The sequence below is a fragment of the Oncorhynchus mykiss genome, chromosome 28 (assembly GCF_057628025.1).
Source record: "Oncorhynchus mykiss isolate SJ-2025 chromosome 28, ASM5762802v1, whole genome shotgun sequence".
Taxonomy (NCBI): domain Eukaryota; kingdom Metazoa; phylum Chordata; class Actinopteri; order Salmoniformes; family Salmonidae; genus Oncorhynchus; species Oncorhynchus mykiss.
The window spans coordinates 8,189,675-8,212,419 of NC_143049.1; the positions used below are offsets into that span (position 1 = coordinate 8,189,675).

Sequence of the window (22,745 nt, forward strand, 5' to 3'; positions counted from 1 at the left end):
ATTGCAGCCAATCTCAATGCTGTGCGTTACAGGGAAGACATCCTCCTCTCTCATGTGGTACCCTTCCTGCAGGCTCATCCTGACATGACCCTCCAGCATGATAATGCTACCAGCCATACTGCTCGTTCTGTGCGTGATTTCCTGCAAGACAGGAATGTAAGTGTTCTGCCATGGCTAGCGAAGAGCCTGCATCTCAATCCCATTGAGCATGTCTGGGACCTGTTGGATCGGAGGGTGAGGGCTAGGCCCCCCCCAGAAATGTCCAGGAACTTGCAGGTGCCTTTGTTGGAAGAGTGGGCTAACATCTCACAGCAAGAACTGGCAAATCTGGTGCAGTCCATGAGGAGGAGATGCACTGCAGTACTTAATGCAGCTGGTGGCCACAGCAGATACTGATTGTTACTTTTGATTTTGACCCCCCCTTTGTTCAGGGACACATTATTCCATTTATGTTAGTCACATGTCTGTGAAACTTGTTTAGTTTATGTCTCAGTAGTTGAATCTTATGTTCATACAAATATTTACACATGTTAAGTTTGCTGAAAATAAACGCAGTTGACAGTGAGAGGACGTTTATTTTTTTGCTGAGTTTACATCCCACTTTTCATGTGTCTAGTGTTAAACCTATGTCTCACAGCCCTTTGTCTCCTGTTTCCCAGGCCTTCCCCTCTTCGCCGTCTCATTGACAGCAAACCGGCGTACAAGGTGTGGCACCTCCCGAAGATTTGACCACGGGGCAGGGGATTCCAGTACCTCGTTGACTGGGAGGGTTATGGCCCGGAGGAGAGGTGCTCAGTCCCCGCTAGGGACATCCTGGACCCAGGCCTCATCACTGAGTTCCAACGCTGGCACCCCAGTCAACCAGGTATGAAGGCCCATGTAAGACGCCAGGTGATGCCCCCTAGAGGGGAGGGTACTGTCACACCCTGATCTGTTTCACCTGTCTTTGTGCTTGTCTCCACCCCCCTCCAGGTGTCGCCCATCTTCCCTATTAACCCCAGTGTATTTATACCTGTGTTCTCTGTTCATTTTTTTTCGTCAAGCCTACCAGTGTTTTTTCCCCATGGTCCTGTTTTTCTCTAGTTCCTTTTTTCTAGCTTTCCCGGTTTTGACCATTCTGCCTTCCCTGAGCCTGCCTGCCGTTCTGTACCTTGTCACACCACCCTGGATTACTGACCTCTGCCTGCCCTTTACCTGTTGTTTACCTGCCCCCCTGTTTTTGTAATAAACGTTTGTTACTTCGAAACTGTCTGCATCTGGGTCTTCTACTGAGCCTTGACACATTGTTAGTAATGAGAATGATTGTTATTATGATGTGAGATTAGGAATTTAATTTGATACATGTTATTCTGTTTCCTTTGTTAAGCAGTTCACAAAAAAACTATCCAGTAAATATACCACTTTGGGGTTAAAGGAATTCCTGCCTCAGTCTCCTCCATTCCTCTGTCACCTGATCCGTGACCACCTGTTCACCTTGTCACACTGTTGTCAGTCATCCTACCTGTCCGGCTACACACACAAATTCCAAGATTCAAATTCTAGATCGTTACAGCTGCCCCTAAATTAGCTGCCCCTGAATTATTTTCCCATTTCTTCACAATGCAAGATTCCAACCTTAGATTAAGGCCTCTAGATTAAGTCTTCCAGATTAAGGCCAGTAGATTAAGGCCTCTAGCTTGTTCTGGTATGTCTGGGAAGTATGTAGGATGGGGGTAAGAAGTGTACAGAATGAAGGACTGCCAAGTATGGAATGTCTCACAATTGCCACAACAGCAGAACTTCTGTGCAATTCTGGAAATTCAGCGTGTGTGTGTGTAAATTTTTCCCTACGTTATCAGGACCAGAATGTCCTGACAAGTCAACAGAATGTCCTGATAGGAAAACCATTTTTGTCTGGACTTTTTCCAAGTCCTAAATTTGTTAAAATGTTGTTTTAGGCTTAAGTGTTAGGTTTAGAGTTGGGTGTTAAGGTTAGGGTTAGGAGTTAGGTAAAATAGGATTACTCCCCCAAAAGTCCTGTAAAAAAAAAAAGGTGTGTGTGTCGGTTCTTCTAAGCAGCATTTTGGATGACAAGCTCCTTTACCCGGCTCTGCAGCAGCAGCCAGCGAGGAGATTCCCTTCGAGACGGACAGAACCCCCACACACACATGCGCGCACACAAAAGTACTATTATATATAATGACGGTAATAATAGGGTCATTTAGCAGAGTGTAAAGTATTTTGTTCCAGCCCAACAGCAATACGCTTGATTTCTGTCTATGATCTTAGTAACCTATTATTTAGCGTTGTGTAGTGTTGAATCCTGTGTCCTCCTCTTTGGCAAAGGAGCCGTGGTAAAGAGCAGAAGCAGGGGTTTCCTAGACCTCAGCCGCACCACTGACATGAGAAACGTCTCCATCCTCAACCTCATGCTCTGGTAAGGGCCACTTCGACTGGGTTCATGGTCATTACTATCTGGTAATGCTAGAAAAGACAGAAATGTTGCTTTTTAACCCCACATTTTCAACCACAAACTATCCTTAACCATCACCTGAAACTGAAAACATATCTTATCTACATGCTCATCGGTTCACCAATCTGTATTTCTGCATGGCCATCCCATGATTTTCCTTCCTTCCCTCTCTCTTCTCTCCCTCACCCTCTTTCCCTTTCTCTCTCTGTCCCTCCCTCCCCCAGGGCAGTGACCTCCATGGTTTTCTACAGTCTCTCCCTCAGCACCCCCAACATGAACGGCGACTCCTACCTCAACTACTTTAACTCGGCACTAACAAGATTGTGACCTACATGAGTACCGAGTTTTGAATCGCCGTTCCCGGCGACCCACAATCCTCTTCTACTTGCTGCTTTTCTGTGGCATTCATGCTGCTGGTCATCAAGCTGGTCCATGAGGATCTGTGTCTGTGTTGAACCCCAGTGATCTGTAACCAAATCTAAATTATGTTTTCCCCCCTACCTAATACCTCAAGGTCTTGTGTAGTACATTATCTATTACACATTATACACTGGATGGTTCGAGCCCTGAATGCTGTTTGGCAGACAGCCGTGGTATATCAGACCGTATACCACAGGTATGACAAAACACATTTTTACTGCTCTACTTCTGTTGGTAAACAGTTTATAATGGCAATAAGGCACCTCCGGGGTGCCTAAGAACAGCCCTTAGCCATGGCATATCAAATCAAATTTTATTTGTCACATACACATGGTTAGCAGATGTTAATGCGAGTGTAGCGAAATGCTTGTGCTTCTAATTCCGACAATGCAGTAATAACCACCGAGTAATCTAACCTAACAATTCCACAACTACTACCTTATACACACAAGTGTAAAGGGATAAGAATATGTACATAAAGATATATGAATATGATGGTACAGAACAGCATAGGCAAGATGCAGTAGATGGTATCGAGTACAGTATATACATATGGGTTGAGTAATGTAGGGTATGTAAACACAAGTGGCATAGTTTAAAGTGGCTAGTGATAAAAAAAATGTACATCAATTTTCATTATTAAAGTGGCTGGAGTTGAGTCAGTATGTTAGCAGCATCCACTCAATGTTAGTGGTGGCTGTTTAACAGTCTGATGGCCTTGAGATAGAAGCTGTTTTTCAGTCTCTCGGTCCCTGCTTTGATGCACCTGTACTGACCTCGCCTTCTGGATGGTAGCGGGGTGAACAGGCAGTGGCTCGGGTGGTTGTTGTCCTTGATGATCTTTATGGCCTTCCTGTGACATCGGGTGGTGTAGGTGTCCTGGAGGGCAGGTAGTTTGCCCCCGGTGATGCGTTGTGCAGACCTCACTACCCTCTGGAGAGCCTTACGGTTGTGGTCGTGTGTGTGTTTGTGTCAGGTATGGAAGATTTCATGCCTTAGCAAGAATGAATGTACACTGAACACAAATATAAATGCGTCATGTAAAGTGTTGGTCCCATGTTTCATGAGCTGAAATAAAATCACAGAAATGTTCCATATGCACAAAAAGCTTTATTTCTCTCAAATTTTGTGCAGAAATGTGTTTTTACCCGTTAGTGAGCATTTCTCCTTTGCCAAGATAATCCATCCACCTGACAGGTGTGGCATATCAAGAAGCTGATTAAATGGCCTCCAAGGCCCACAAAGGCTGCCATGTGAAATCCATAGAATTTTTGCCTAATTTATTCATTTCAATTGACTTATTTCCTTCAATGAACTGTGACTTAGTAAAAACGTTGACATTTTTGCAGGTTGTGTTTATATTTTTATATAATATACATGAACCCAGATCTACGATGTTATGATTGAATATACATATGTAGGATCTTAATTTGATCTCCCTGTTGGAGACCTGTACTGCAATGCAATAAATGTAAAAACTTGTGTATTTGAGGTTTAAAAGGGCTTCTGAAGTTTGTAATTTACACTTAGAAATTTTGGACTTAATTTTCCCTTTCAAAAAATGTATCAACGCTTACAACAATGTCCATTAATTATAATCCACATAGTGTCTTCAGACAGTATTCATACCCCTTGACTTGTTTCACATTTTGTTGTGTTACAGCCTGAATTCAGAATGTATTACATGTTTCTCACCCATCTACCCACAATACCCCATAATGACAAAGTGAAAACATGTTTATAGACATTTTTGCAAATATATTGAAAATTTAATTCAGAAATATTAAATGTACATATAAAAAGCAACACTTCATGGCACAACATCTTTTCCCCCATGTGACCTACTTGTGTGTATGTACTGACTTGTATGTAACTGATAGATGCACACACACACCTCATGTTAATGTATGTAAATTGTAGTTTTTTTGTCTGTAAGGTCTTTTTCGTTATGAGACTTAAATCAAAAACCTTTGCTATGACACTCCAAATTGAGCTTGGGTGCATCCATTTCCTTTTGATTATCCTTGAGATGTCGTTACAACTTGATTGGAGTCCACCTGTGGCCAATTAACTTGTTTGGACATGATTTAGAAAGAAACACACCTGTCTTTATAAGGTCCCACAGTTGACAGTGCATGTCAGAGAGGAAACTAGACCATGAAGTCTGAGGAACTGTAAGTAGATTTCTGAGATATAATTGTTATGAGGGATGTATCTGGGTAAGGATATGAAACAATTTCTAGTGTTGAATGTTCCCAACAGCACAGTGGTCCCCATCATTGGAAAATTGAACAAATGTGGAACTACCCAGACTCTGCCTATAGTTTGCCGTCCAACCCAAACTGAACAACCGGGCAAGAAGGACCTTGGTCAGGGAGGTGACCAAGAACCCAATGACCACTCGGACAGAATTACGAAGTTTCTTGGCTGAGATGGGTGAACCTGTGAAAAGGAAGTCTCAGCACATCACCAGTCTGGGCTTTATGGGAGAGTGGCCAGATGGTAGCTATTCCTGAGCAAACTACACATGGCCGCATGCCTGGAGTTTGCAAAAAAGGCGTGTTGAAGACTGAGCGTAAAGAGAAATATTCTGTGGTCTGAAGAGACAAATGAAACTCTTTGGCCTGAATACATAGTGTTATGTCTAGAGAAACCCAGGCACAGCTCATCACCCATCTAACATCATCCCTACTTTGAAGCATGGTGGTGGCATCGTGGGATGCTTTTCAGAGGCAGGAACTGGGAGACTGGTAAGGATGGCGGGAACAAAGAATGAAGCCAAATACAAGCAAATCTGTGACAACCTGTTTCAGACTGCAAACTACCTTAGCCTGGGGTGACGATTTATGTTCCGACAGAGCAATGACTCCAAGCATGCAGCCAAAGCAATGCTGGAATGGCTTCAGAACAAGAATGTGAAAGTTCTTGAGTGGCCCAGTCAAAGTCCAGACTTGAATCCCATTGTAATTCTGTGGAAGGACTTGAAGATTGCTGTTCACTAGCTCATCTAATTTAACAGAGATATAGACTCTGCAATGAAGAATGGGAGAAATCCAGATGTGCAAAGCTGATAGACATACCTAAGACACAACTCAAAGCTGTAATCACTGCCAAAGGTGCTTATACAAAGTATTGAGTCATTGGTGTGAAGACTTTGTAAATAAGATTTCTGTATTTCATTGTCAATACATTTCTAATATTTTCACTTATGGTATTGTGTAGAAATTGTTTATTTAATCAATTTTGAATTAAGGCACAATGTGGAATAAGTCAAGGGTTATGAATACTTTTAGAAGGCACTAATAATTCACATTTCCTGTTGCTACAGGATTATTTTCCTACTATAGCAAACTGGCTCAAATGTAAGATCCTACATCTGTAATCCAACTTGATCTTTCTGTTTTCAGGAGTTTACACCACAATCCTGCTGTACTTTTTGGGATAATCAGCCTCTTCTCTGCTGGCCTGTCTTCTGCTTCTGGACACCATGGATTGTCAAGTCCAGATTGTCACATGGTAAGTCATAAATGGGACCTTGAACCATGGTACTAATTTATCTACAGTCATTGTAATATTTGTCAGTGGTTGTCATGAACTTGAAGTGCAGGTCAACTTCTATAGACATTTTTACGGTCAGTTAGTGCCATATCACTAATGCCGTGTGCCATATGATTTTGAGAAGGCAGAATCCAGCTAGCACATCTTGTTTCCTTAAGTTGTGGGAACATTGGTTGTGGCAATGAAGCCATACCTTTCCTAACTGTTAAAATGGAATGTTTTTTTAAACATTCTGAGAACAGAAGTGAAAATGTTGAGTTCTGGGAACATTCATTTATAGGTTTTTGCTATGGTTCCTTAAGTTTTCCTGGGAGGTTTTATTAACACTCTGAGAACAAATGATAGGCTATTGAGGTTTTTGTAAAACTTTTGCCAAATGTTTCAAGACTTTTAATAATACTGCTAGCATCTTGGGTAAACCTCTGTATTTTATTTTTATCCCCAAGCACCGATGGGACATGGAAATTAATTTCACTAAGCTTTCACAGATAGGGCTCTACCTTTGCAGAGCACATGCTCCTTTGCCCTACCAGTCTCAAGTGCCCTTTTCAGTGGTATAATTTCCCAGAAAAGTGAGTTAACTTCCCCTGTTACTGTAATGGCGAGAGGTTAGCATGTCTTGGGTTTATGATCAGGAAACCCCTCATTCAATGCAGGTGGGGCAGAGCCCCACATCTTTCGCAATACATGCATTAAGGCAGCTTCCAAATGCAGGTGATTCAGCCTAGCTAGTGCTTTCGGTGAAGCGAGCCAGCAAAATAGGAGCATTGCGTTGTGATTGGCTCAGTGTTTTGTCACTCATGGACACTACGTCATCGCTAAATTTAAGCCTTAGTAAGGTTAGACATCCAAAATGTCAGACCTTTGGGTCCTGCTATAGTTATATTACAAGTGCTTCCAAGAAGGCTTGGTCATTGGCCACACAACGTGATTTTATCTACAGTAGCTTTGCTTGAACTGATCATGTTAGCTAGCAGTCAGGAATCATATTGACAATCTACTGGCAAATCCATTTAATTGTCATATGAAGAGGCATCGCAAATTCAACAATGAGGAGTTAGGAAGGAATCCCTGGCTAACTGATAGCATTGCAAAGCAACAAATAGCCTGCTATTCAATGGCGTGGCTGTTTTTGAGTTGCCACCATGGCATTCTCTGGATTTAGACTTTGACAAAAATTTGCTGACAAAGGACTGCAGCGCCACCTTCATGTTTAAGTGAGCACATCACAAGCCAAGTTGAGTCCCAAAAAAGTATTGTATGCTACTACATAAATAGTAATACTTAGCTACGGTATACATAAGTGTTGTAGACTACTAACAGTTTATGTGCCGCACCCTAATAATTTGGTGTATTTTCACTTAATTTTGCTTAACGTCACTGTTCTGACTTGGTGGCGCTATCTAAGCGCTTTCACTTATTTATCCTACGGTTCTGACCTGGTGTACAGGGAAAGTACTTTAAGAGCAGCCCGTGTTCTGCATTCTGTCGCTGTACATTTCAAAAGTGCTGAACAGTTATATTGACTAGGGCTGTCGTCGCTCGTTAATGTCCTAATCGAAATTACGGAATCCCTCATCTGCTCATCACTCCCTTATGCCATAGTTTGTTCATCTCATTTGCCAGGGGAAACCACATTTGTCAGTCAGCCATATCAGCTTTTTTTTTTGAAAGGCAGTAAATGAGGCTGATTGAACTGTTTCGCTACCAATCAAGGCTCCGCTGGTAGCCAGGTGTAGCGGTTGTAGGGATTCACTCCATTGCACTGGAAAGAGGCCCTAACAGTTGTGTTATTGCTGGCATGCATCTGAAAATTGAGTTTGCCCCACCAAGATTTACATGCTAAAATTGCCACTGGTTATATTTGTGCCTCTGACTTTCTCCATTCACAATTCATTAAAGATTATCCGTAATCATGGTAGCATGCACATTCTTTAGAAACATTCTTATTGACATTGACTCAACTGATACATTTACCATTTGATTAATACTGGGCATAAAATCTGAAATGCAACCAAAACAAACAGCAAATGCATCCAACAAATGTGTAGTCGCAAGCTTGATGTAGTCATTGCCTGCTATGCATAGGGGACCAAATATTTTACTTAATATTTTAATACATGTGATTTTGTCCCAATATTTTTGCTCCCCTAAAATGTACGAAGTGTTGTAATTTCTAAACGGTTGACCTGACATGGTGAATTAAAGCTGAGTCTGCACTTAAACCTCAGTCATAGTTTGGATTATATAGCAAAAGGAAGTGCTTCACTGTCCCAATAATTATAGAGGGCACTGTACACGGCAACTACCTTTGTAAGCATGTGACTAAATAAAAATAAGCATAGGTAACACCTGGGCAGAGGAACACTGCCGCTGTCATTTTAGTTGTACCTCCAATCAAATCTTATGTCACATTTTTATTTACCACAAAGCCCATTGAGACCCAGTCTCTTTTTTGAGGTAGATTTGGCCAAGAAGGCAGCAACATTTCAATACAGTACAGAATTGAAAGTCAACTTGATCCAGCCTATTTAAAAAAATATATTTTTTAAAGCATTTACAAAGACTCCCATCAATATTTTAAATTCATTCAGTTGCATTAACATATCTAGGATGAAGCATGGATTGTAGACTATTCCATATCTCTGGTGCACAAGAGAAGGCAGTCTTGCCTAATACTGTGAATGTCCTGGGGACTTTAAGTATCAACCACCCAGCAGACTGGGAACTGCTGGTGGTGGAGACCAGACTAGAGGGTGTTTAACCAAAAGGGCTTTGTAGATAAACTCAATGTAGCTTTCTGTGCATCTAAATTGAGGTCCAACCCACAATTTGGTTCACTGTAAACGGGTGTAGATTAACAGTGAAACATTTACTTACAGGTCCTCTTCTAACAAAGTTAAATATAAAGATTTTAAAAATCAAATGGCGACACGAGGAATGGATAGTGAATAACAACTAAAAATAGCATGGTTATATACCGGGAGTACTGAGTGGAGGGATAAAGTAATTGAGGTAGCTATGTACGTATGGGTGAAGTGACTAGGCAACAGGATAGATGCTAGTAGCGTGCTCGTGTGTTTATGGACGTACTGTGTGAGTGGCTAGTCAGTGCTAAAATGGGTCAATGCAAGTAGCTATTTTGCAGTCTTCTGGCTTGCGGTAGAAGCAGTTCAGGTTCCTGTTGGTTCCAGACTTGCTGTATCGCTTGCAATGCGGTAGTAGAGAACAGTATGGCTTGGGTAGTTGGAGTCCTTAATTTTTGGGGCCTTCCTCTGACACCACCTGGTATAGAGGTCCTGGATGGCAGGGAGCTCAGTTCCAGTGATGTACAGGGCTGTACTCACCACCCTCTGTAGCGCCTTGCTGCCGTGTGCCTTGCAGTTGCCGTACCAGGCAGCGACGCAGCCAGTCAAGATGGTATCAACAGTGCAGCTGGAAATAGTCAACACATTGGCACGGTTATAAATATAAATCCGGTGGGTGCTGTCCACTCCATTATAGACGAATACAAGTGGACTGCTTCTTCCCTAAATAATTCTTGCATAGTTTAGCGCTGTGCTTTGGCTCATTGTCCTGTTGTAGGGGGAAATTGGCTCCAATTAAGCGATGTCTATAGGGTATGGCGGTAACCTTCCTCCTAGATCCCTTTTACCCTGTACAACTCTCCCACTTTACCACCACCAAAGCACCCCCAGACCATCACATTGCCGCCGCCATGCTTGACAGATGGCGTCAAGCACTCGTTTTTTCTGCGTTTCATGAATGTTTACTTTCTTTTCCCAGTCCTCTGTCCAGTGTCTGTCTTGCCTATCTTAATCTTTTTTTTATATATACACTGCTCAAAAAAATAAAGGGAACACTTAAACAACACAATGTAACTCCAAGTCAATCACACTTCTGTGAAATCAAACTGTCCACTGAGGAAGCAACACTGATTGACAATAAATTTCACATGCTGTTGTGCAATTGGAATAGACAGGTGGAATTATAGGCAATTACAAAGACACCCCCAATAAAGGAGTGGTTCTGCAGGTGGTGACCACAGACCACTTCTCAGTTCCTATGCTTCCTGGCTGATGTTTTGGTCACTTTTGAATGCTGGCGGTGCTTTCACTCTAGTGGTAGGTAGCATGAGACTGAGTCTACAACCCACACAAGTGGATCAGGTAGTGCAGCTCATCCAGGATGGCACATCAATGCAAGCTGTGGCAAGGTTTGCTGTGTCTGTCAGCGTAGTGTCCAGAGCATGGAGGCGCTACCAAGAGACGCCAGTACATCAGGAGACGTAGAGGAGGCCGTAGGAAGGCAACAACCCAGCAGCAGGACCGCTACCTCAGCCTTTGTGCAAGGAGGAGCAGGAGGAGCACTGCCAGAGCCCTGCAAAATGACCTCCAGCAGGCCACAAATGTGCATGTGTCTGCTCAAACGGTCAGAAACAGACTCCATGAGGGTGGTATGAGGGCCTGACGTCCACAGGTGGGGGTTGTGCTTACAGCCCAACACCGTTGGCATTTGCCAGAGAACACCAAGATTGGCAAATTCGCCACTGGCGCCCTGTGCTCTTCACAGATTAAAGCAGGTTCAGACTGAGTACATGTGACAGTCTGGAGACGCCGTGGAGAACGTTCTGCTGCCTGCAACATCCTCCAGCATGACTGGTTTGGCGGTGGGTCAGTCATGGTGTGGGGTGGCATTTTTTTTGCGGGGACGCACAGCCCTCCATGTGCTCGCCAGAGGTAGCTTGACTGCCATTAGGTACCGAGATGAGATCCTCAGACCCTTGTGAGACCATATGCTGGTGCGGTTGGCCCTGGGTTCCTCCTAATGCAAGACAATGCTAGACCTCATGTGGCTGGAGTGTGTCAGCAGCTCCTGCAAGAGGAAGGCATTGATGATATGGACTGGCCCTCCCGTTCCCCAGACCTGAATCCAATTGAGCATTGAGCACATCTGGGACATCATGTCTCGCTCCATCCACCAATGCCACGTTGCACCACACTGTCCAGGAGTTGGCGGATGATTTAGTCCAGGTCTGGGAGGAGATCCCTCAGGAGACCATCCGCCACCTCATCAGGAGCATGCCCAGGCGTTGTAGGGAGGTCGTACAGGCACGTGGAGCCCACACACTACTAAGCCTCATTTTGACTTGTTTTAAGGACATTAAATCAAAGTTGGATCAGCCTGTAGTGTGGTTTTCTACTTTAATTTTGAGTGTGACTCCAAATCCAGACCTCCATGGGTTGCTAAATTTGATTTCCATTGATAATTTGTGTGATTTGTCAGCACATTCAACTATGTAAAGAAGTATTTAATAAGAATATTTCATTCAGATCTAGGATGTTATTTTAGTGTTCCCTTTTATTTTTTTTGAGCAGTGTATTATTGGCTAGTCTGAGATGGCTTTATCTTTGCAACTCTGCCTAGAAGGCCAGCATTCCGGAGTCGCCTGTTGACGTTGAGACTGGTGTTTTGCGGGTACTACTTAATGAACTTGCCAATTGAGGACTTGGTGTCTTCTCAAACTAGACATACTAATGTACTTGTCTTGCTCAGTTGTGCACCGGGGCCTCCCACTCCTATCCTGGCTAGAGCCAGTTGGTGATGTTCTCTGAAGGGAGTAGTACACAGCGTTGAATGAGATTCAGGTTCTTGGCAATTTCTTGCATGGAATAGCATTTCTCAGAACAAGAATAGACTGTTTTTAGAAGAGTTATTTTGTTTCTGGCCATTTTGAGCCTGTAATCAAACCCATTAATTTCAATGCTCCAGATACTCAACTAGTCTAAAGAAGGCCAGTTTTATTGCGTCAACAGTTTTCAGCTATGCTAACATAATTTCAAAAGGGCTTTCTAATGCTCAATTAGCCTTTTTAAAATGATAACCTTGGATTAGCTAACACAATGTGCCATTTGAACACAGACCCATTATCTGCAACCATCAATCCTATGTAGATATGCCATAAATGTGGTGTTTCCAGCTCCAGTAGTCACTTACAACATTAACACTGTATTTCTGATCAATTTGATATTAATTGTCGGATGTGTTTTTTTCTTTAAAAAACGTTGACATTTCTAAGTGACCCCAAACTTTTGAGTGGTAGTGTAGGTGTTCCTTTTGTCCAGGTGGGAAAGGGCAGTGTTGTGTGTAAATGAGATTGTTGGGGGCGTATGTGAATTGGTGTTGCTGTGAGCCATGAATCGCCTTTCAAAGCACTTCATGGCTACAGACTTGAGTGCTACGGTGCAGCTGTCATTTTAGGCAGGTTACCTTTGCTTTCTTGGGCACAGACTATGGTTGTCTACTTGAAACGTAGGCATTATAGACAGGTAGAGGTTGAAAAAGACAGTGAAGATATTTGCCAGTTGGTCCTCGCATGCTCCTAGTACACGTCCTGGTAACATTCACAAGGCCGCAGGGCCAGACAGATTAACGGTCTTGCTCACATCTGCTACAGAGAGCGTTATCACAGTTGTCCGGAACAGCTGGTACACTCATGCGTGCTTCAGTGTTGCTTGCCTCAACACGAGCATAGAAGGCATTTAGCTCGGCTGGTAGGCTCGCGTCACTGGGCAGCTCACGGCTGGGTATCCCTTTGTAGTCCTGTCGTGGAAATTCTAATGAAAGGGAGACTAGCTTCTACTTATTTTATTATGACTTGCAATTCTGGAGTGGTTGACTAACACTCAAAGGGTGCAGGTATGAGCCCAAGCTTATTTCTCATTCTGTGCAGAAATCTGTTTATACCCCCTGCATTTCTGCTTTGCCAAGATATTCCATCCACCTAACAGGTGTGGCATATCAAGATCAAACAGCATAATCATTACACAGGTGCACCTTGTGCTGGGGACAACTGCACATTTTAATGTCCACCAGAGCTGTTGCCAGATAATTCAATGTTCATCTCAATCATAAGCTGCCTCCAACATCGTTTAGGAGTACATCCAAACGGCCTCCTAACCACAGGACCTCCACATCCAGCTTCTTCACTTGTGGGATCGTCTGGGTGGGCCTATGGCGGCACCCATTTAAGAATTGTAAAAAAAATGGTATACCTGTTTGTAGTCTTAACATCTGGCACATAATGGCAGAATTGCCATAACTAGGCAAACCATTTGTTTTTCAAAGTTTGTTCTAGAGTTTCCTGCTCAGATTTCGTGATCCACTGTCCAACTATAATGACTCAAACGCTCCTGTCTATCTATAAGCTAGTTATACACATAAGCAAAGGGGATTTACTCACAATTCTAAACTGGGTGGTTCAAGCCCTGAATGCTGCTTGGCTGACAGCTGTGGTATATCAGACGGTATGACTCTTTTTGCTGCTCCAATTTATGTTGGTAACTACTTTATAATAGCAAGAAGGCACCTTGGGTGTTTGATTATATATGGCCAGTACCTTTTTTATTGCTTAATTATAAACCGAGTTCCAGCCCTAAATGCTAATTGGCTGAAAGCCGTGGTACCAGACCTTATACCATGGGTACCTTTTTTTTTACTGTTCTAATTATGTTGGTAACCAGTTTATAATAGCAAGTGGCAATTTTAGCATGTAAATCTTGGTTGGGCAAACCCCAAATGTGGAGGGGAAGCCACTACACAATACATTAATTGCACTGTCTCCACAAACTGTTGGGGCCTACATAAAGCTGTTCCAACACCTTACAATTGCTATTAGCGGAGCGTTGTCTGGCAGCGAAACAACAGTTCATTCAACCTCAGCCTTTTCTTTTTTTTTTTAACAGCTGATTTGGCAGACTTGCTTTGACAAATGTTCATCTCAATTGTCAGGAGAATCCACAAACAATGGCATAAGGGGAAGACAATCAAAATTACGGATAGCCTCTTATCCACTTAAGACCTTAATGAGCTCGCTAGGAAGGATGTAGTCAATAACTGCATAGCACTTTTGAAATGTACAGTGACAGAATTAGGAATATGGGCAATTCTTAGTGTTCTCCCTGTACATCAAGTCAGAACCATATGATAAATAAAGGGGGCATATAAGCAGACGATGAAAGCTCTTACAATGGTCAATGACTACGTTTCTCTAAAACGGGTAATAGGCTACATGTGCACCAAGTTGGAACAGGACTGGAAAATAGACTATTAGGGTGAGGCACATGGGCTACTAACAAACACTTAGTATTACTTTCCTAGCTACATTATACATACCTCCTTGGCATATTACATTTTTGGACTCTCCTTGTTGTGCTGTGGCGCGGTGTTCCTTTGTGGGCAAACTTTGTCATTAAAGTCTGTCTTTGTCTGGATTTATGGTGCTTTCAAGACCGCTGGGAACTGTGGGGGGTGGGTGTAAGTGATCTTCAGGTTGTAGCTCTAGAAAGAGGCCCGTGCTCATTACTTACAATTCTGAGTTCAATGACCGTTCAAAACATATTTCCCCAGTCTGGGCTTTTTTTTGTTCCCCCCCCCCCCCCCCAGTTGTCTTGAACTCAAGTCAGATTTCCCAGCTCTGAGAACAGTTTTGACCACGGCAGAAATCATGCTGGATTGACAGCATGGCCAATGTTTATCATTTTAATATTGGAAAAGAACCTTAAACTAAATTGGGACAACACACTCCACTGAATAGCAAGCTAGTTATTGCTTTGCAATGCTTGCAGTTAAACACTGCAAAGCATTGAGCTAGGCTGAAACGCCTTCATTTTGGCACTGCCTTCCTGTTTGTATGGAGGCTTTATTAAGTCATATTTTTTTTACCTTGTTTGTGACACTGCCTCACCTGCCCTGAATGACGGGTCGCCACTGAACAGCAACAAGGCACCCACCCCATGGTTTGTTATGTGGCCGACAAACCATGGCGAACAGCTGTATCCAGGTACTGTTACATCATACGTAAGAGTAGCCCTGGTACAGTATATTGGCCATATACCATAACCCATTGTGCCTTTAAGGGCAAATTATGTTCTTGCAACATATTCAATCTTTTGTCAGAGTTTGCAAGGGTTTGTAACCGAATTTAGCTTCTAACGTCATTACATAATCATTAATTGGCGCGATAACGTTAAGTAGAAAGTGTTTATTGTATAAATGTAGTACCTGCTTCTTTTTAGACCTTTTTGAGCAGGTTAAGTGATAATTGTAGTTTTAATAGGACCTGGCCAAATTTAGCCACGCCCCCATTCGGTGTACCGAAAACCCGGCAGGAACGGATTCATTTATTGGTTCCTACGGTCCAAACGTTCTGTTAGGCTTAGACTGTTTTTGGAGAGGACCACAGTGGGTGTTGGCTAGTTAGCTAACGTTCGTTTAAGGCATTTGGTATGAAAATGTGCCTGTGGTCCCAATAAATTGAAGCTTGTGTTGCTAGCTAACGTTGGTCTTGGTTTATCTTTTTACCCCCGATTTGGAGAATTATTTACAAGTTAGCTAACGTTACTTGTCTTAATAGTTATTGCTTTGTTACCATAATATTAGCTTGCTAGCCAGTTGATTGCTAGCGAGTGCCTGTATGCCAATAATTAACTTTAAAATGGCTGGATAAATTAGCTAACAAATTAGCTTGGTGAATTAGACCATATAACAGACAGCTTAGCTAGCTAACCACCTTGTCACCTGTTTTGCTTTGATAGATGCACAGGCTAGTTTGATAGCTAGGCAGTCAGGTGGCTTTTTGGATTGTTTGATCATCAGATGGCAATTTGGGATCAATAAGATTTACGCTGTTTAGGAGAAGCTTTATTTAGCCATCAAATTATTCTCAAACATGGCCCCCAAAAGAAGACCAGTGCCCCTAAACATCACTCCCACTGGTGATGAGAGGATTGTCCACCTCAACGACCATCACTGCTGCCTCAGTAAGTGTAATTGCTTAGCCAGCTGGCTACTGTTCAACAGATGCACTTCAAGTCCCCCTCTACTTTCAAAGTCTTAACCGTGAGCTAATTCATCCTCCAGGGCTAACCTGGAGGCCCTACAGAAGAAGCTGGAAGAGTTGGATCTAGATGAGCAGCAGAAGAAGCGCTTGGAGGCTTTCCTTACCCAGAAAGTCAAAGTGGGCGAGCTGAAAGACGATGACTTCCACCGCATCTGTGAGCTGGGCGCTGGCAACGGAGGCGTGGTTAACAAGGTGTGCCACAAACCCTCAGGCCTGGTCATGGCCAGAAAAGTGAGTGGTGTGACTGCTGTGGCCAGTATGTGCTGTGGGAATAATGACAAAAGAACCTGGGGAGCTTTGTTCACATTGCCCTAAAAAAATGGAACTGAACTTTGTAATTCAAGTGACCAGAACTCAGACCACCTCTTGAGATGGTGTCGGTTTTGGTTTGCTTCAGGGGCACTTTTGCGTGTTCTAAGTTCCTTTGGCGTCTACTCACTGCACACACAAAATAAGCAACCCACTGAGTTCACAATTGTCTGAATGGGACCAAGTGTGACATCCTTCCAGATCTAAGAATGTTATCAGATTGAGGGGAAGTCCACTTGGACAACCAGTGGTTTAGATGGCATAACTCTGTTACCATGGAGTTGCACCTGAGGCTGATTTTTCAGTTTAAAATGTATACCAAACAATTGATTTCAAAGTTTAATAACAAACCATACAACTCTATGCACAAGGACTACTGTAACAAATTTACTGAACTGTACAGATGCAAAGTTTGGTAATGGAATTACTGTAAAAGCTACCTCAATTTTAACCTTTGGCAGTAATTCTGTTACCAAACTGCATGTGTACAGCTTGCCCAGTACATGTTTTTGTTATAGTTGTCCTTGTGCATAATGTTCTACAGTTTTGTTCAACTGAAATCAATGATTTGTTTGGAATAAAGTGATTGAGTCTCCATGGAAATTGCCTGTAGCTTATCATGAGGGACTGAAGCAACACTGTTACAATAAAACAATTAGACGGCCATTTTGATTCAAAACCAGCATGGGCTACTAGTTATGAGACACAGCTGTTTAGATGTTGTATTGTATTCATCCCTCCTCCCTCTCCTTAGCTGATCCATCTGGAGATCAAGCCAGCCATCAGAAACCAGATCATCAGAGAGCTACAGGTGCTGCTTTTGTTGTGATTTAACTTCAAATATACAAAAGTAGTACTCAACAATGTTAAAGGTTTAATTCACTGTTAGGGATATATCAATAATTTAGTCAAATCTGAGCTAAATAAGGCTATTCCCCTGTTTGTAAACCCACCTGATCTGTCTCCCTCAGTTGCTACATGAGTGTAACTCGCCCTACATAGTTAGTTTCTACGGGGCCTTCTACAGCGACGGAGAAATCAGCATCTGCATGGAACACATGGTGAGGTAGGGGGGAGAGAATTGGGGGGGGGGGGGGGGGGGGGGGGGGCTGTGTGAGTGCGTTTCAAGAGCAAGGGAAAAATTTTGCGGGAGTAGGGGGAGATGGTGAAGTTGCAAATGTAATGCAGGTACTCGGACCTTGCCCTACTGCTGCCGTATGGCAGTGCGGTGGTTGTGAGTGGCTCTCCTCTCTCCCTACAGGATGGGGGCTCCCTGGACCAGGTGCTGAAGGAGGCCAAGAGGATCCCTGAGGAGATCCTAGGGAAAGTCAGCATTGCTGTGAGTACCAGCAAACCAGCTACATAGCCTAAAGATGGTGCCAGTCAGATGGCTAGCTTTCCATTTCCTTTTATATTTTATTTATATATTTTTGAGACTTACTGCAAAACGTTTTGTTGTCACAGGTTCTCAGAGGGTTAGCCTATCTACGAGAGAAACACCAGATCATGCACAGAGGTACATGTTGATTTATTTTGTAGTTTGATTTACATACTACTGTATAGTTGTCGTTAGATCTGTCTTGTATGTAGTTGCCCACACTCACTGACATCCCATCCGTCCCCCAGATGTGAAGCCCTCTAATATCCTGGTGAACTCTCGTGGGGAGATCAAGCTGTGTGACTTTGGTGTGAGTGGACAGCTCATAGACTCCATGGCCAACTCCTTCGTGGGAACACGCTCCTACATATCGGTGTGTGTGTACACCTCCTCTCTGTGTACACCTCTCTCTGTGTGCATGTAAGCCTCTGTGTAATCCATTTATCTGTCTCTAACCAACAGCCGGAGCGATTGCAGGGCACCCACTACTCTGTTCAGTCTGACGTGTGGAGTATGGGCCTGTCTCTGGTGGAGCTGTCTATCGGCCGGTACCCCATACCCCCTCCTGACGCCAAGGAGTTGGAGACCATCTTCGGACGGCCCATCATGGATGGGTCTGAGGGAGACATGCACAGCAGCACCTCACCCAGAACCCCCGGGGGCAGACCTGCCAGCAGTGAGAACAGAGTTTCTCCTCCAGATGGTTAGAATGAACTTATTTGTACACTTGATCTCTAACGTTTCACTGTCTTGCAGGCGATGGGCCTGTGATGGCCATCTTTGAGCTGCTGGACTACATTGTCAACGAGGTGAGCATTGCTGAGGAGACCACCCCCCCCCCCCCCCCCCCCCATGGCCATGGAATACGAATTATTGTAATAGACCGTCTGGTACTAAGATATGACCGACTCTATATCCAAGGCATAGTGTATAGATGGGCTGTTTTTATTCTGTTAATCTTGTTCCAGCCTCCCCCCGAACTGCCCCATGGAGTTTTCACTTCTGATTTCCATGACTTTGTGACTAGATGGTGAGTCTCCCTCAGTCTGAATGATTTACAGAATACAATGTCTTGATTTATTGAATTGCATTTATTTGGGTAAAAACGTATACAACGAGATGCAATAAATTCCCAGAGGATGACACTTAACCCATTACACTTGAGGGAATTGGCCTTTAATATGGATGGGGCTAAATTGAAATGTTTGTTACAGAAACATGAAATGCATAAGCATGGTAGCAAGTAAAAGGGAACAGTGGAGCGTATCGGCCCGTTATTAGATAAGTTGAGGACACAAAGGTTCACCTGACAAGACTGAGTCCAAACAATACACTTTGCTTTTGCATTTGACCTTTTTATTGTACTTTTTGGCAGATTTGCTGATAAGTCTGAAAATACTCTGGATACATTCAGTAATATAAGAATATGTGGGGTAGATGCAACATGTATGAACTAGATATATTTTGCAAGGGTTTGAAAGAGCACTAACTGGTGTTCAAGTGGCCACAAACCTCAAGTGTGCGCAGCTAAGTTATAAAATACAGTTTTAGGCTTTCGCAAGGCAATTCAGAGGCACCAATGGTAATTTTTGGTGCGCTTAACAGTCATGCGTGCGTGTTCCGCAACGAGTTCTCTACAACTAACAGGCTCATTCTGTTCAGAACCACCCTGGGTAATGACACTCATCTTACCACTATATCAAAGATGGTCACTAAACGTTGATACGGTATATGACATGAGTTTGATACAGGAATAAATGGGAAGTGCACATTTGGACTTAGGGGTGTTTGGCCTGCTTGCATGACATCAAAGATGGTAGTCCTCAATGTCTCATCTTTCAAAATAGTCTTAATTTACAGCATTTCCCTCACTCGGACAACAAAGCATTGTTGAAAAGTTGCCCAATTAGTGGGAGGGATGGGGGCGACTCCTTGTCGCGTGCGGTGCTCAAGTTCATAAAGGCTGTCAGCCAAACCCCTACCGCATTGAAGTGCAGAGCCTGAGCTCTGTCATTTATAGCATGTTCCTGTACAGCCACTGTTCCAATTTTATGTGCACATCAGGGCCCAAATCTGCAATTTTCAACCGGTGTATATGGGTACGAGTAATGTCAAACACTTGTTTCCAAAGTGGTCCTCAGCATTAGTCATTAGATCTAACTGCTTTGTTAGCTCTGACTATGATCTTCTTGTGCTTCAGTCTCATGAAGAACCCAAAAGACCGGGCTGACCTGAAGATGCTGATGGTGAGTTTTGTGCTTATCAACTGCCTGACTTAACCTAGGAAATTGGACAGATTTTATTGACATGCTGATGCCACGGATGTAGTTTTGTACTGAGCCATGTATCTCTGTTTCAGAACCACGCGTTTATCAAGCGCTCTGAGGTAGAGGAGGTGGACTTTGCTTGCTGGCTCTGTAAAACCATGGGGCTGAACCAACCCAGCACTCCCACATGCACTGCAGACTAGACACGCATGCAGTGGCCTGTGGACGCAAGCAGCCTCCACAACCACATGTATACAAACACACTTTCCTTGTCAGCCACCTTTCCTCTCAGGTGATCCTGGTATGAACTGGCCTTAGTCAGTCACTCTCCTGTCAGAAACAAGCCAACAATTTTTCAACCGTAATCAACATTGCTTCAATGGTGTGGTTAGGGCAACCCCTCACACTGTCAGATTCCCCTATCAGACCGTCAAAGCTGGTCTGGCTGTCGTAGTCTGCAGTATCAACAGTGTGGCATCAGGGAGCTTCATTACTCTGGACGAGCAGACCTAAGGTGTAAAATGGGCCTGGTCAGAGGTAGAGGCTTTAGATAAACCCATGCTGTGAACTCTTAACTCACAATCTACACAGTTGGCACCAAGTTGACATTTATCTACAGTGCCTTCAGAAAATATTCACATCACTGATTTAAATTGAGATTTTGTCACTTGTCACACAATACCCCATAATATCAGTGGAATTGTTTCTCAATGTATTAAAAATGAAAAGCTGCAATGTCTTGACTCAAGTATTACACCCTTTTATTTATTTTTTAATGGCAAGCCTAAAGTCCAGGAGTGAATGTGCTTAATAAGTTGCATGGACTCACTACTATACTCTTTAACATAATAGTAAAAATGATCTGCAAGGTCCCTCAGTTGAGCAGTGAATTTCAACCACAAAGACCAGGGAGGTTTTCCTATGGTTTAAAGGACACCTATTGGTAGATGGGTAAAAATAAAAGCTGACATTAAATAACCCTGTGAGCATGGTGCAGTTAATTTTACGCTTTGGATGGGATATCAATACATCCAGTCACTTCAAAGATACAGGCACCCTACCTAATTCAGTTGCTGGAGAGGAATTTCACCATGAGGCCAATGGTGATTTTTAAAAATGACGATCAAAGAACTGAGATTAACATAAATGAGAGCAAAGCCTCTACAGAATTAAATATTCCAAACATGCATCCTATTATCAGTGAGGCACTAAAGTGGCAAAGAATGTACAAAGTTATGTTTGGGGGAAACCACATCACGGAGTGCAACTTCATATTTCAAGCATGGTGGTGGCTATATCTATAGGATGCTTGTTGTCAGCAAGGCCTTATTTTTTTTTTTTAAATATATATTTAGGCTAAAAATAAACTAAATATAGCTAAGCACGTACAAATCCTAAAGAAAACCCTGGTCTGCTTTCAAACAGACATTTGGAGACAAATTCACCTTTCAGCAGGACAGTAACCTAAAACACGGCCAAATCTACACTGGCGCTGCATACCAAGATGACATTGAATGTTCCTGGGTGTCCTAGTTTTGACTTGACTCAGCTTAACTCTATGGCAAGACTTAAATGGCTGTGTCGTGGTGATTAACCCACTTTTATTTAATAATGGGAAAGTATTGTACAATCCAGGTGGCAAAGCTCTTAGACTTACCCAGAAAGACTCACAGCTGTAAATGCTGCCAAAGGTGACTAACATGTATTGACTCGGGGTTGAATACTCAACAACACAAAATGCATTTCTTCCACTTTGACATCAGTGTTTTGTGTAGGTCAATGACAAATCTATTTTAATCCCACTGTGTAACAATGTGGAAAAAGTCAAGGGGTGTGGGTACTTTCTGAAGGCACTATTTTTGCATTCCTGTAACACCAGAACCCTTTGAACAGAGGATACGCAGAAATATACGCCTTGTTTTACAAAGAAAGAAATCGGGATACTTGACATCACATACTAAGCGAGACCTATAAACACAACTGCACTTCATCTATTTTCCCAAGATCATCTTTTGCTTTTCAATTACACGTATCAATCACTCTGTACAAGCAGTAACTCAAACATGGGCCACCGCTGCAGTGTGTGACATTGGTATTTTTAGCCAGGCCATAGGTGTTGTTACAATTATGATTAGGAGTTACTCATATGTATTGACATGTACATTGTCTTCACATCTCTGTGTATGCATATTGAGCAGAGGAGGCTGGTGGGGGGAGCTATAGGAGTATCGACTCATTGTAATGTCTGGAATGGAATAAATGGAACGGTAATAAACATATGGAACCACATGTTTGACTCGGTTCCATTTATTTAATTCCAGCCAATACAATGAGCCCGTCCTGCTAAAGCTCCTCCAACCAGCCTCCTCTGATATGCAGATATGTTAAGCGTATTTGCATACTGTACATCAGTTTTTATTTTTCTCTTTCGGCAGATTGAGTGTAGTGTTTGTGTTAATG

The 22,745-nt window shown here is 43.0% G+C and overlaps 1 protein-coding gene across 3 annotated transcripts; it reads left to right on the plus strand.

Moving 5' to 3' along the window:
• Nucleotides 1–4,996: 4,996 nt before the first annotated feature.
• Nucleotides 4,997–21,028, plus strand: LOC110508416 (dual specificity mitogen-activated protein kinase kinase 2). Of its 3 annotated transcripts, none has more exons than XM_036966845.2 (13): nt 4,997–5,046; nt 6,280–6,388; nt 16,352–16,562; nt 17,395–17,451; nt 17,612–17,701; nt 17,902–17,979; nt 18,105–18,156; nt 18,267–18,391; nt 18,481–18,694; nt 18,775–18,827; nt 18,987–19,048; nt 20,219–20,264; nt 20,378–21,028. In XM_036966845.2, exons 2-13 carry the CDS (start codon nt 6,360–6,362, stop codon nt 20,486–20,488), a joined length of 1,128 nt encoding a protein of 375 aa, XP_036822740.1. In that variant the 5' UTR covers nt 4,997–5,046; nt 6,280–6,359; the 3' UTR covers nt 20,489–21,028. The 3 variants fall into 3 exon arrangements, with proteins under 3 accessions (XP_036822740.1, XP_036822741.1, XP_090081819.1); XM_036966846.2 differs by having other exon boundaries at nt 16,352–16,523; XM_090225693.1 differs by lacking the exons at nt 4,997–5,046; nt 6,280–6,388 and adding an exon at nt 16,146–16,255 and having other exon boundaries at nt 20,378–21,020.
• The last annotated feature ends 1,717 nt before the right edge of the window (nt 21,029–22,745 follow it).